This window comes from Pantherophis guttatus, chromosome 2 (assembly GCF_059756535.1).
Source record: "Pantherophis guttatus breed Tessera chromosome 2, ASM5975653v1, whole genome shotgun sequence".
Lineage (NCBI taxonomy): Eukaryota > Metazoa > Chordata > Lepidosauria > Squamata > Colubridae > Pantherophis > Pantherophis guttatus.
Window position 1 is genome coordinate 174,523,418 of NC_142064.1, and position 15,418 is coordinate 174,538,835.

Below are 15,418 nucleotides of genomic sequence, written 5' to 3' on the forward strand. Positions count from 1 at the left end.
GGAGCATTCTACAATACTTGGGGACTGCAAATTACGTTTCCCTTGGCTCATATACCTGCTCCGCTGCTGTCCTATGATGGTAATAATCATTTTTGTTACCTTTGGCATCCTTGGTTGGATGCACAAATTCTACTCTAATGGTACTGTGAGCAAACTAGAAATTTATTTTATTCTATTGGTTTGTAGAGGGTTGTTTTGTTATGCTAGTCATGTTCCCTCTCTCTGCATCTTTAATGGTGAGTGGAGGAAAAAGCTAAAGCTGTCAAAAAGCTATCAAGTTTGGGAAGCTACCTGGATATGGCCTGTCACAGCACAGCTCCTATCAGAGTAAAGGCTCTGACCTTCAGCAGCTATTGTCCAGCTAACAATGTTCTCTTCCTGATCTGGCATGCAGCATGTGTTATAGTTGCAAACTTTATAGGTTCTGATGCAATCTCAGCAATCAGTGTTGTGCTAGATTGAGGGTGGGGAGGGTGAAACAACGAGCTTGAGTATGGGGGCTCTTTTGCTAAGCATGTGCCAAGCAGCAGTCGCTCTTAGCATGCTCTGCTATGTAGAAGCATTTACTGTTATACCAACAGGCTAAGCATCTTTATGTTTCTGTGTATATGTGTGCAAGTGAGAGCTTGGGCATACTGTTATTTGAAGAAATTGCTCAAAGTAAGTGTACCATCTGCAACATTTCTTGCACAACTATACTTCTTGCTTCCTGCAGGAGGGACTACATCTTAATTTGCAAGTATCTCAAAGAGTCAGAATTTGGTGAAAACGTCAGCTATGGCAGCCTAACTACAAAACAGTGGCATTGCCTTTATAGTGCAGATATAATGATCATATTAACAGTCTTTCCCAACTTGATAGATATGTTGGAATCTGCAATCTCTAGTCATCATATAGTAGTCATTGATACTGGCTGAATATAATAGGAACCACTGCCAAGTTCATCTGATATGTATCAAAGTGTTCACAGAATTCAGCAGCCTTCAAAATAACAAAATGAGCGTCACAATGTTGCCATGCAAGCTCCTCTCCTTACATATGTGCTTGTGACATCACAACACCGATTCTAAAGGAAGGGAGTTTGTGTCACAATGGCATGCACTTGCTTCATTGTTTACCCACTCCTGCAGTTGCCTTTGATTTGTACTAGACTGTTAAAGGTTCCCACCATGATGATCTCTTGACAAAAGAAAGCTATCTTGGACAAACTGCATTTTAATTTAGACTAGCATTTGATTTTCAGTATTCTCAGCAGAGGGTACCTCATCAATAATATTGTAATACTGCATATTAAGAAAATATAGGAGAAAATCTTAACACTTTGATTCAGTACTAGTACTGGATTAATAGTGCCTGCAATGTAATCTGATCCATCAGTAGTCTAACCAGTTCCTAGAGGAAAGTTGCTTTCTACACAGCCTAATCATGGGGACTGCGGTGCAAAATAATAGGTCCTGTTTGTAGGGAAGGCAGCAAATAGTATTGATTCTCCCTTGCTCTTTTCAAAGAGCTTTGCTTCACATCACTAAATCTCGGAGACAGAGAGCATTAAGGGGACAGAAGATGAATATTAAATGTTTCACAGTGACAGCTCAAAGTAAGGCTCAGCCAAGACATCTCAGAGAAGGTCATAGTATTTCTAAGCAAATGTAATACTCTGTGATAATTACCACATCACCACGCTGCCTATATTTGGTCTTCTCAAGTTTGGTAATTCTGTTTCCTTAATTACACATGCATGTTCCTTTTTTCCTTGCCCAATGATATCATTAGAACTCTTGATCATTTGGTGGTGTTGCCTTTTCTCTTACATCATGGCTTCAAGGAACCATAAGGACTCCATGACAGCCCTATTTTTTCTCTGGCTGAGATGAGTCCTGGACAGTGCTATAGAATTTTTGTTGTTGCTATTGTTCTTTGGGGGTTTTTTGTAAGAATTAAAGGAAATCAAATAGTTACTGCTGGTAAATACTTATCCAACATATAATTGAGGGTTGACTCATCATGTAGTTCTGTTGAATTGACACTTTGTAAACAATACCCATACAAAAACTATCTTGAAACGGCTGATGCTAATCAAATGAATACAGTTTTAGATTCTATTACTATCTTATTTAATTTATTAACTTCAACCTTTACCCCAGGGAGTGTCTTTAGTGACTGCATTTACAAATTCTCCTCAGAGAAAGGCATGAATAATTCTACATTACTTTTCTGTTCTAAATAGAGTAGCTTTTGAAATATTCCACTGAAGATACTAATCACATTGCATATACAGTTTGCAGCTGGACTTACTTCAGTGCCCTCTGAGACACAATCCAACAGACAAGGAGATAGTTTTGAAATACTTCTTTCACTATTTCTAACTCAGAAAAATAGTAGAGACTGGAAAACTCAAGCTCTTGTATATGTTCTTCATCACTTCGTTTTTTGTAACACTTTGAAATAATTCAAACTATATTAGGAAGTTTTACAACAGAGCTATTTCTTTTAAGAATTGCTCAGAGCCATGCAGGTAATATGGGCAGTATAGACATTAGATAGATAGATAGATAGATAGATAGATAGATAGATAGATAGATAGATAGATAGATAGATAGATAGATAGATAGATAGATAGATAGATAGATAGATAGATAGATAGATTTACAGATACACCTGCAAGAGGCTACACTCTTTTAACAGTCTTAATTTGCTCTAAAGTATCATTTTGTCTTTGGCTTGTTAGGATGATGCCATCTTAATACTTTATATGACAAGGGCAGGTTTCTTTAATTTTGTTGCTGTAGTCACCATAAATTTCACAATGAGCTTCAAGTCTTCCTACATTCAGTATAACAGTTTTCACTCAGGGAAGTTTAATTCATCTCCCTGAAATCTTCTATTTTACTACTCTAGATATTCAAATAAAGCACTCTGAAAAATCCACTTAGTGGAAATATTTGTGAGGGTACTACTACTGGTCAAACTAATAATAGTGACAGAAATAGGGGTGATTAATTAAAATGCAGTTACCAATGAAGAAAATAAAAGCATTTGTTTGCTATTTTCTCAGTTTGTGACCATCTGGAAGAAGTCTCTTTCTTAATTTCCTATTTTATATCACCATCACCTCATGCTTGTACGGTGAAAGACTGTTTTGGTTAAAACAGCATGTTCAGGAATCACTAGATCACAGTCTTTTTCTACCATGGCAAGTCTTTTTTTTTTTTTCAAATTATGCTATAATACCTAATAGTATTCAAATCTGCATCTATATACACTTATCCATGTATACATGCAAATGCATACATATCTTTATTTCTCCTTTTTGGAGGAGGAGTTATGCTGGTGCTGCTTTATATAACCTTTCAAAGGAAAATGGTTATTTATACAGTTCCGACAAATAAAACAGCCTTTCTATTGGTTAGACACAATTCAAGAATTGGATCCTTCAAAAAACACCCATGGGAGCAGACTCTGCCAACCTTGCCTACTAGATAAACCAGGCAGTATAATCATTCATATTTTACTTATTAGTTCCTTCCACCAAACAATAGCTCTTTCATCAATCTATCAATATTTTGACAGGATATAAATAATATTTCAAATCCAAACAAATAGTATATAAGCAATGGGTTTTCCTATCTTTAATTTCTCAACATCTTTCTGTTTCTGATTTTATAAATGTTCTTCTTTTTTCCACTGATCAACCCCTACTTACAGATTTTCTGTAGTTTCTGAAGCAAGAATCTGCTTCTCTTGGGTTGGACTGGAAACACTGAAATAGAAGAAATGGGAAAATTCAAAAACTGTGGGCTGGAGTATTTGTCCATGTTTGGTTTGTGCATAATGTTGCAGCTTTTAACGGTGGCTGACGGTTCCAATGGCTGGGGCTTGTTGCGGCATGTTTGGGGGAAGATATGGGGCCTTGCTGTTATCTCTGCTGCTCTGCTCAGCTCAGCATTACTCAACTCATCCCTTCTGAGACTGCCTGTCCCTTTGTGGTGATGTCTAACTTTGTCAGTTTTGGTTGAAGTAATCAAAGGAGGAGATGAGCTTTTCGGCACTGGGCTAGACTGGTTTATGCATAAATATGACATTAACTTGACTATTCTTTCCTTACACTCCCCCCCCCACCTCCACCCCTTTACAGTACTATATTCTAGTTTCTCCTCCCTTCCCCTTGGTCCTATACTTCCCTATGCTTTTATATTTATTTCCTTCTCTCTCTTTCTTTCCCGTTTCTGTGTGCACCGTCTTGTATGGCTGCGACAGAGGAGGAAGGCGCGACCGCGAGGGAATAATCTCAGTGTATGTACTGCAGCCTGGACTCCTGGTTCTATGCGCTCGCTGCCTCCAGTTCCCTTCCCCTGGGCTTCTCAAAGTAGCAAGCTGCCAATTTTATGTGTCCATCTAGTCTTACACACACTTTTCTTTTCTACTCTTTCAACCTGAAGCCCACATGGTGACTTTCCTCATTGCTACATTGTGCTATACGGGCACATCTTTCTCTCCAGTCCATGATTCTGTTGTCCTTATGTCTACATTAGGCTTTCTCATCAATTACTCTTTTATTCTCTGTTCCTTCCCTCTTCCATTATCTCTGCTTTTAACCATGCTCATTATTCAATTCCTGCCTCTGTGGTCGACCATGCTAGTTTCAGTAGTCACTAAATAGTTCTCTAAACCCCCTAGCTTAATGGCAAATGAATTTTCTGTGGCTACCGTGGTTTAATGGAATGTTTCTGTTAGGAAAGGGAGCTTCTAAGATAGATCAGATTTTTATTTTGTTTATTGAGCCTAATTTGCATAGCTCCATATCATCCCACAATACTTCAGGTATTCTAACCCAGGTTCTATTCCTCCTTCAACTTTCTACCTTAGAAGGCATGAAGAAACCAGTAATTGCACCAGCCAGATTTTCCTCCCCTTATGAATAACTTTACTAGTGACCAGTCTGTGGCATCTTAAAAGATTTTATAGTCCAAAATCTACTTCATCATACACATCTTAAACACAGTTGTCAGTAGTATCTCAATCACATATCTGGACAGTTATACGATATGCTAAATCCAAAAATTTTCCAAAAATTACCCCATTAATTCCATTGGAAATTCTTTTTCAGTGGATATCCATATGATTTTGCTATATATCACTTCAATTTTAAAATGGCATAAGATCTTGTTTTGTTTATTTGTGTCCCTTAGATGCCCCCGTCAGTTCTTACCATTTTCTCTATTTTAATTTGGAGAAGAAAAAGTTAATACCTGAAACAAAACCTATTCGCTCTTCTCACATGTTTCTAATACATCCTGAATCGTAGAACATTTGCCTTTCTTTCTTGTGCAAGATGATTAGCTGCGCATTTGTAGTTGAGGAATCAGAAGTACATTTAGCCAGGCCTTTCACAACCCTTCACTGTACTGTCTACTGGTTTTTTCTTCACCGCAATAACTCTAGAGCAGGGGTGTCAAACTCGCATCGTCACAACGTCATCACGTGACATATTGGGACTTTTTTCCCCTTTGCTAAACTAGGCATGGGTGTGGCCAGCGCATGACACATCTGGCCTGCGAGTCATGAGTTTGACAGCCCTGCTCCAAAGGCAGAAGTGAGAACATTTAGATATAATGAAAGTTTCCCTTGGTTTCTGTAACAAGTTTGGGACATGGAAGACTGCCAAAGAAAACAAAGATGCAGCACTGAGTTTTTGTTCCCTCTATTATATGTGTAAACTCTGCAGTTGATACTTGGCTTACATTGCCTTCATTTGGTGAACTGATAGCATAATAGATATGACATGACCATTAAACATCAGCTCCCAAAATAATTCTATGCGGTGAATCTATAGATGGAGTTCTTCCAACTAATTACCTTCCTTATTACTATGACTTTAATACAAAGAAAATGCTTCAGAACTCCTAACATATAAGTACCAAACATCATTCTAACAGGGACAACAAGACTTATAAATTTTATTTGAACATTTTCTTCAGGTAAGTTTAGGATGGATAGTGTGCCTATTCTAAATCAATAATCATAAGCTATTCTATAAGTAACCATTATGTAACTGCAAAAGAGAATAATCCGTTATAAAATTATAGGTTTAGCGTGATAATCTCATCGAAGATGAAGATGAAGATGATAACATGAATATTAAAAAGACTGCCATGTAAGTTTAAAATGGAGTGTGAAATTATACTAGTTAACAGGTTTTTTTTGACACAATGTTGAATATCTCAGGAAAAAAATAATTTAGAGTTACTGGTATGGTGTTAAGTTAATTTGATGAATTCTGCACAGCAAATTATAGTTAATATTTTAGTGGTCCTAACATAAAACAGAATTAAATTAAATGTTGGGTTGCAAAGTTCAGCTGTGAAAAAGAGATAGTTATGACTCTGCATTATATGCTTACTAACATTTATGAAAGAATTGTAAATCTATTACCCTAGAACCGTGATGGTGAACCTATGGCACGTGTGGCCGAAGTGGCACGCGGAGCCATGTCGCCTGGCATGCCCGGCATCGCCCGTTCCTCTTCCGGGTTTCTGGTGCGCATGCGCGCATGACGATCAGCTGGCCTTTTTGATGTGGCAGTGCCGGAAATTAGAAGATCTTCTAGCTGGTCTTCCGTTTTCCTGCGTGAGCATGTGCACTGGCATGCGTGCCAGAAACCCGGAAGAGTAGCTGGCTGAAACTGGAAGTTCAGTAGCTGAAACCAGAAGTTCATTTCGGGGGCATGCATGTGTCCTGGGCAGCTCCTCTTCCGGGTTGCGACCCAGACGCATGTGCGCGCTCCCTTTTCAGCACTTGGTGCCGAAAAGGTTCGCCATCACTGCCCTAGAACAATTCCCCAAACAAGCAAGCAATGCAACAGAAACCTCTGGAGATATGACAATCCTTTCTCAGCTATAGAAATCTTAGTCCTTTGTTCCTGAAAAGAAGTCAATATTTTTATTTTAGGATGTGCTACTGAAAGACTGAAATGCAATATAGAAGAGATTAGGTATAGATAATGCAATAATCTCTCTCTTCTGCCTTTACCTTATTAACTTATTCTACCATTCTGTATTACATTTTTAATATAGTTGTAACGTTCTGTCATATGCTGTCTTTTTCATTATGTTTACCCATGAAATTGCCATTTTGGAAGAGAGATTGCTGTTCTCATTTCCTGCATCCCATTAGGAATGGACAGGACATCTTGAAGGAGAAAAGCTTGTTCACTTGTAGCTGATGTTCTTTAAGATAATCTCAATCCATTCTCAGCCCTTTCCCCAGACATTCATTGTCATGTCTTTCCATCGGTCTCAGAAAACTATCCAAAAACACTGATTCTAAATTGCAGTTTACAAAGGAGGTTTTAGCAACTCTGCAATCTTTGATTATTTCCAATTGTGGGTCACCATGCATATCAGTCCCGTGTTTAGGAGACAACCACAACAGTTTTCTGTTGGGAAGAGGCTTCTGGTTGTAAATGCATCTGTCCCTCTAGGTGGGAAAAGGGGAAAGACATCAGAAAGTACAGCAGTTACAAGTGAGTAATTTCTCTTTCTTTTTCTTTTCCTCTGTGGATCAGAAACAGCTGAATAGTAAGGAGGCTGGGATTTTGGGTTTTCAGGAAGACCTGAGCCTAGAACTTCAAGATTCTATTTCCAAGCTTGGTATTACTTGTTCAAAATAGTATAAGGAATTAGGAAATTGATTTTTTTGGTATTTCAAGGACAAATAGATCTAAGCAAATTCTTCCACTATATCATATAGGGAAGTAATATTAGTTTTTCCAGGATGATGTTTATTTGTCCAGTTGATCTTTGCTCTGCACAAACATAATGATGGAACACACTGTAAGAAATACATTGTGAGATTAAGACACACATTGTTGTTTACTTATGAGTAGAAAATTCTCTTTCCCTAAAATTTAGCTAGATTATGCTTAAAACTTAAAACAACAACAGAAATATAGCAAAAGGCAAAGTAAATCCAGTCTTGTATGATATTTGAGAACAATTAATCAGTGGAATGGCTTGCCTCCAGAAATTGTGAGTGCTCCTTAACTAGAGGTTTTTAAGGATAGGCTGATGTAATTGGAGAGTGACATGTAACCAGGTTGTAACCAGACAACCTGGTTACATGCCCTCAAGGATTTTAAAGGTTAAAACCAGCACCTTGAATTGGACCTGGAAGCAGACTGGCAGCCAATTTGCAGAGCATACAACCTGCACTGCTACATTCTGCACCAGTTGAAGCTCATGGATACTCCCTCAAAAGTAGCCCTATGTAAAGTACATTATAATTGTCCAGGGTGAAGATAACTAGAGCATAAAACTGTGAGAAGACCCTTCCAATCCAGGAAATGGTGCAACTGGTGCACAGAGCTGTGCAAAGGCCCTCCTAACATGACTTCCACCTGCTCAGGAGTGAAGTTGTGAGTCTAGGAGGAGCCCCAGATTGCATACCATGTTTGTCTAGGGCAGTACCACCCCATCCAGAACCATAGACAACACAGTCCTAGAACCTGATTTAATGGGTGCATCTCCCTATAGTGCATAATGGCATTAAAAAAAACCCATGGCTAAGCATGAGGAGAGAAAATAAGAACTCCCCCAGTTTCAGATCACACAGCCACTCCTCCAACAGAAACATCAGATATGGCCATGACCATTGTCCCATGATGGACTCTGAATTACCTGGGATTAACCTATGACTATCAGGTACAATCCAGAATGGAATCAAGCTCCAGAATGGAATCAACCTTCACCAGCCACCATCTTCCCACACACTGCAATATACTCACATACACTACAACACATTCACACAGAACTCTCACTCGCCCTCAATCACCCTATCTCACACACCCACAGGCACCCTCCCCTACCATTCCCACCATCCGGTAGGAGCTCCTCTCATTCACCCATTCCCAATTCTTCCTCTGGCTCTTATTCAGAAGGAGGAATCAGTCCTTTCATAATAGGATTGCTGCAGACAGAGGAGCCCGATTATTTTCTTCCTTCCTTATCAAGAATACCTAGAAGGAGGGTAAAGTGACCTCTGCAGAGGGAAGCGGGCCCACCGTAGCTTGCCACTCTATTGTAGCCCTCATTCTCTAAGCCACCACTTGAATAAAGTCTCAGGGTCCAGAGCATATATGCAGGAAGAAACTGGGCAAAGGAGTTTGGCATGTTTTGTCTGGAGAACAGCATTTAAGTAGCTGTTACCTGACCAATTCTTGTATGAGAGATTTATATAGAGTGCTCAAGATCATAATGGCTGTTTTGTATGCACTGCCACTTGAGGGCATATTTCATATGAACCTCCTTTACTTTTTAGCGTATAAAGTCTTTGGTTCTTCTGAAAATGCATTATCTCAAAAAGATATTTCTACTAAGGCACTTAATTAGATCTGGCATTCCTTTCTAGAAGGAATGTGGTAAAACTACATGTCACACTGTTTAAGATAGTATAGAAAATCTTATTATAATTCGGGAACAGCTATATTCATAATATAGCAGATAATGCAAAAGATATGTAGATAAGGCAACGTGAATAAGGATGATGATATTGCAATTGGCATCAATATTTCTGTTCACAGAACGGTCAAGATAGGTAATGATAAAAATAATAAAAATGAGCAAAATCGTGGTTAATAATTCAAACAATTATGGGTAAGGAGAAAAATTTCAACTCCTTTTCTAGGAGCAGAAACTATGGAAGCAACTTAAAAATATCACTAAATGTTATTCTGATTCTACAGAATTACCTCCATGCTTGAATTCATGAGTGATATAATAATAATTTTTTAAAACTTGTATGTTGCCCAACTCTCAATGATTCCAGATGTCTCCCAACAAACAAATTACAATAAAACATTTTTTAAAAATTCAAGACTTGCTAGAAATTCCAAGATTCAACTTTTAGTTTTCTATTTCATCCCTTTTCTACATTCTGCAATCTCAAACAAACTGATTTTTTAAGAAAAATATTCTATTAGGCTGACACTTGCAAGTCTTAATTTTAACTAGATAATAAAACCTAAATGTACCTCCTGCTTGAAACAGTATGGACACATTTAGAGAAACAAAACATTAAAACTACTGTATATAAATTCATAATATAGGGAAGGCAATGTGGCTAAGATTATTTTCTTTGGCAGTCACAGGATTATCTGAATATATCCCAAAAATTGAGGGGTTGGAGTGGTGAATCCAACATACAGTGAAACATCAGCTGCCACCATCAGCCTTATGAACTTGAAGGACTTCATAGGCATTGTTAGTTTTTTTTTTCCTTAAACATGGATATATGCAAGACAGTCCTTGACTTGAAAGTATGCCTCTTGCTCAGAAAGGAAAAAAAAAGATAAATTGAAGTGATAACAGGGATGGGTGGGAGAGGGATGGTTAGAAGGACGGATGATGAGAGACAATTTTGGCATTTTGTCTTCAGCTAAATAAAGGTTTATGACATATATATATATATATATATATATATATATATATATATATATATATATATATATATATATATATATATATATCTTGTCAATCTTCTCATTAACAAGTAAGCTTTCACACTGCAGTTATTTTATGACAATGTGAAAATTTTAATTATTCAACCCCCTCAAATTGCCTAACCTTATTTGTAATTGTAAGACTTTAGATAAACAATGCTACATATTACTATATGCAAATATTATTTGGTCAATTTTAGATTTACAAATCTCAGCTCAGTGTAGATGAGAAATACAGTATATACTTACTATTGCTTTTATCTTTATTAACCTACCAATGAATAATGCGTGTTGCATTTTAACTATAAAGTTTTGTAACTTCAAAATGTAATTTAAACTTAAACCCGAGTCACGTTAGTGGAATTCAATACTTTTCACATTATGATAATTTAAAATATCACAATGTGCTGCAGATCTTGTACATATTTTATTTAGAAAAGGCTCTTTGATCATCTTGTAGAGGCTTCTGTGTCTGGAAAGAAGGATGGCATTTTCCTTGTGCCTTCCTCCTAAATCTTCCCCAGAAGGCTGGGAAATGGGGAATTAGAGAAAAAGGAATTTGGAAAATCATTTTCCTCCCATTCTCCAAAGCTGCAGCACTGACAAAAGCCTTCCATGAATAGAAAGTTCATAAATCCTGCAGTGATTACAAGGTTTGGCTCTTTCCTTTTCTTTGTTAAGGCTTAACAAATAAACTTTTTGAGTGTGTTTCTCGCTGAGCAGTTCTAGAGCATAGTGAACTGCTCTCTTGAGCCTGGATAGCTCAACAGACGAAGCACTGTAATTTAACACCAGCTGTCTGCAATTAAAGTAAGATCGAATCTCACCAGGCTCAAGGTTGACTCAGCCTTCCATCCTTTCTAAGGTAGGTAAATTGAGGACCCAGTTTGTGGGGGCAATAAGCTGACTTTGTATAAAAATATACAAAAGTATGAAGGCTATTGCTTAACGCACTGTAAGCCGCCCTGAGTCTCTGGAGAAGGGCGGCATATAAATCAAATTAAAAAAAAAAAAGTATCAAAGTGGCAGGCCTAGCCAAATCTGACAGTTTTTAAAGTTGATATATGTGTCATGAAGAGCAGTAAAGATAAATAAGAGACCAGGTGGCTATGTGTATGTGACTGGATGTTTCCCCTGTGCAGCATAGAATTTTTCATGTTTCTATTAATTATTGTCTTCCATTTAATGTTTTTGGGTTACAAGATCATCCTTTGACATGTGTTTCTGGAGACGTTCTCCCTGCTTAAAACTTGCCAAACTTCCAGCTCCATCTATTTTCTCCTTATAGTTTTAATGGAAAAAAATTACTTAAGAAATTGACAAGCTGAGAAGCATTGGTCTCCAGTATAATCTTTATTTCAAAAAATGCCTCTATGTAGGCCCCATTGATGTTAAAATGGTGAGTAATCAAACACAGTGTGTTGTTCAAAAATGTGCCCATCATTCAAGAAAAAATGTGGAGGTAAACTAAACTAACAGAAACCTTCAGAGAATGGAACAGCTACATGGATACAACTAAGGATGATTTAAGCCAATCTCATTTAGGGATGGAGGAGGAGGTGAAGGCAACATCAAGGCAGAAAAAGAAATGTTGGCAGAACATATTTCTGTAATGATTAGGTGGAACAGGGAAAAGATCCTATAAACTAGACTTTCTGTTGTCATATTCCTGAAACAAATTGAAAGTCAGTAGTTAGAAATAGGGAAGAGGGAAGAAAAAACATCTACCTGATTGATGCTGGTTCCAGTCTTAAAGTGCTATGACATTTGAAATAAATAGTTTACAAATCCTGGAACATAGTAACAATAGCTAGAATTCAACAAACCATGCGACAGAGTTACTAGCTTTAAGTAACTTCTTAAGCAGCAGTTAGTAGCACAATAACTGAATATATTTGCAACCACAATATAAGTATACTTATTTAAATAGAGACTTCAGGCAGATTGCTTAAGATTGTTTAAATCTAATTTTCCTCACTGTGCTTAAGGTTCTACCCAGATTCATGAAATAGATGATCTGATATATGACACAAAGGAATTATAGAGGCAAAGAAAAATATGCAGAGAGCAAAAGAAGGGCAGTCTATGGTCAGAGAATCTGATGGTTTCATCGGTGATGAAACATTGCAGCATCACAACACAGACAACACATGTACACAAGAGAGACAGAGCTTCAGTTGCCTTGGTACAAAGTTCATTTCATTGCTACTCTTCCCCCAACATTTCTATCTGTGGAAGCTTGAACTAGGTTATAGTGTGTATGGAATACTATTTAATTTGTTTAATCTGAGGATGCGAATATTTTTTCTTTCTTTTGCAATAGGTAATCTCTTCACATGTATTTCCTTTGGCCAAAGTTTTTTCATGAGATTAACCAGAGAAAGTAATTTATCCTTTTATCTCGTTAAGAGCATCCATAACCAAAAAAACTTCTGCTGAGTTGGCGCTCATATAAAATATGCCTTCTTTTCTAGCTCATTCAAGAGAGCTAGAATGCAAGAATGCAGTTTGGCAGTTGTGTTCTTCTTAGCTACATTCGTAATGAATTCCTGAGTTCATTGGAAAAGGAGGGATTCTCAGTTGGATGTAACAAGATGTCCTAATCCATAATTTAGGCATAGAACAAATGACAGGAGAGACTGGTACATGTATCAACAGTTTTATATATCCCATAGTTTTGTACGTGTTACAGAAAGATGCACTGGATAACCAGCCTGATGGGATATAATTCTATTTCTCTGGCTGGAGTATATTTAGCTGAATAGTAGCCTGTTTCTGTAACTTTATCCCACACTTTACAAAACCTATTGGCTTCTGCTTTCTTGTAAGGCTCCCCTAATGTTGTTATACTGGGTTTCTATCTCTCTCCAGACCATTGCTGATACAAGTCCCATGAAACGCTCTGCCTCCATGTTGGGCCACTCACGCTCCAAAGGTACACGCTTGGATGATTACTCTGTAGAAAGAGTAATTCCAGAGGATGGCCAGAGACATCACCGCCGACGGGAGCGGACCCACCGTACATCAGAACGTTCACTGAGTCGATACACTGATGTGGACACAGGTAAAAACAATTCAAGACAAATGGAAGTCTATCCTAGGGAAGGGAATGGGAAGCCTGCGGCATTCCAGGAAGTTATTTCTCCTCTCATCTCAGATGGACATAATTTCAAAGAAAACACTGGGTGTCAGCCTCCCATAGTTTTTATTTTTTAAGAAAGCCTATGAGGCCAGACAGGGTTTACTGATAATTTTGGAAAGAAAAATATGCTTGAAAATAATTCTTTGTTTTGAATATACCAGCTTCCCTTCTCTTGTTAACTAACTCCATTTAAGACGTCTGAATGTTCAGTGACAGAAATGATTCCTCAAGAGTCTTCACAGATAGCCCTCGACTTAAAACCACAATTGAGACGGGAAACTCAGATATTGAGTAAAACAACAGTTAAATGAGATGTCCATGTGACTGATTTGCTTAATGACCATAATCCCAGTATTTCCAGTTCTGGTTGATAAGCAATCTCACTGGTTGTTAAGCAAACAAAGTCTCAGGTAAGGAGCGTGGTGTGTCTTGAGGTTGTGGGAGACCCTAGGAGGTTCTGCCCAGGAGCTGAAAAGCCTCCCTGCCAAAATCAACAGAATTTTCAGTCCTTAAGTGAAGAGACACTCAACACACAGCCTGTGTCAGACATCCCAGCCACTCACCCGCTCACCTGAGACATTGCACTCCTTACCTTACTACATTGCTTCTCCACTGTCTGCTTTCAGCTCCCTCATATCTTGGGGCTGGCCAAAAGAGCTGCCTGCCAAAGGATTTCAGTTCCTCTCCATGCACAAATAACTGCTTTGGTGGGGTACATGATTTCAGCTTAATTTTTGCACCCTGCTGAAGGAGCTTAGCTATCCTCTGTGCACAGAAGGGAACTCCTTTGATGGGTTGTTTGAATGGAGCTGAAATCTTAAGGATTTCATGTCCATTTCTGCAGCCCGCCAAAGGAATTCAACTCGCTCAGCAGACAGCTCTTTCAGACAACCCCAGAGATCAGAGGGAGTCCCTCTTGACAGGCAGCGGCAGTTTGCAACTTCTCCAGCTTGCTTCTCCATTGACTTTCTGGCAGAGAAGTTTGTAAATGACAATCACATGAATGCAGGGCCCTTGGCAACTGGTGAACAGGTTGCCAAGCACCAAAAGACAATCATGTGACTACAGAAATGGTATTGCAATGTTTTGCAATAGTCAAAAGTGTCTTATGGGCCATAAAGCACCTTTTCTGAGGCCATCATAGTTCCAGAGTTCAAGACTGTTGTTAAACAAACAACACTACCCGTATTCCTTTTTCTGGAGGAGAAGCTAGTCTTCTCCAAACACTAATTTAGAGCCCTGGTCACATAACACTGCAAAACCACTAAAATGGTTAAAATTGAGAGAAGGGAAGTTGGAGTTCAGCATTTTGTTAGAACTCAACCATTATTTGACAATGTGTGAATCAGGCCATCATGCTGAACTACAATATGGTCTCATTCAGGGGTGAAATCCAGCAGGTTCTAACAGGTTCTGGAGAACTGGTAGTGGAAATTTTGAGCAGTTCGGCGAACCAGCAAATACCACCTCTGTCTGGCCCCAGATGGGGTGGGAATGGGTATTTACGAGACCGCCTTCTGCCACCAACGGCCTCCCACCGGCCAATACGCTCCCACAGAGAGGGGCTCCTCATTGGCCAAACAGTGCCGACTGGCAATACCCAGGGGGAGGGCCTTCTCTGTGGGGGCACCAGCCCTCTGGAATCAGCTGCCCCTAGAAGTCCATCTTAGTCCCGACCTGCGTACCTTTCGCCGCGCCGTGAAGACCCTTCTGTTCCAGCAAGCCAGGCTGGCCTAATACGAATTTTATAATGGGTGTATGTGTGCTTTAATTTTGGGGCC

The 15,418-nt window shown here is 38.6% G+C and overlaps 1 protein-coding gene and 1 long non-coding RNA gene across 5 annotated transcripts in view; one reads left to right on the plus strand and one right to left on the minus strand.

The window, feature by feature from the left end:
• Positions 1 to 3,760, minus strand: part of LOC117658913 (uncharacterized) — a 96,555-nt gene extending 92,795 nt beyond the window's left edge. Inside the window, exon 1 of the long non-coding RNA XR_015732524.1 lies at positions 3,704 to 3,760. This is a non-coding gene — a long non-coding RNA (uncharacterized LOC117658913). The remainder of the gene's footprint in view (positions 1 to 3,703) is intronic.
• CACNA1A (calcium voltage-gated channel subunit alpha1 A) overlaps positions 1 to 15,418 on the plus strand; it is a 360,780-nt gene that overhangs the window by 327,489 nt on the left and 17,873 nt on the right. For 3 of the 4 annotated variants that reach the window (XM_087887342.1, XM_087887340.1, XM_087887341.1), the window contains 2 exons: positions 4,258 to 4,293; positions 13,367 to 13,559. In XM_087887342.1, the coding sequence (XP_087743468.1) occupies positions 4,258 to 4,293; positions 13,367 to 13,559 (229 nt within the window). The remainder of the gene's footprint in view (positions 1 to 4,257; positions 4,294 to 13,366; positions 13,560 to 15,418) is intronic. The other variant, XM_087887339.1, reaches the window with a different exon arrangement.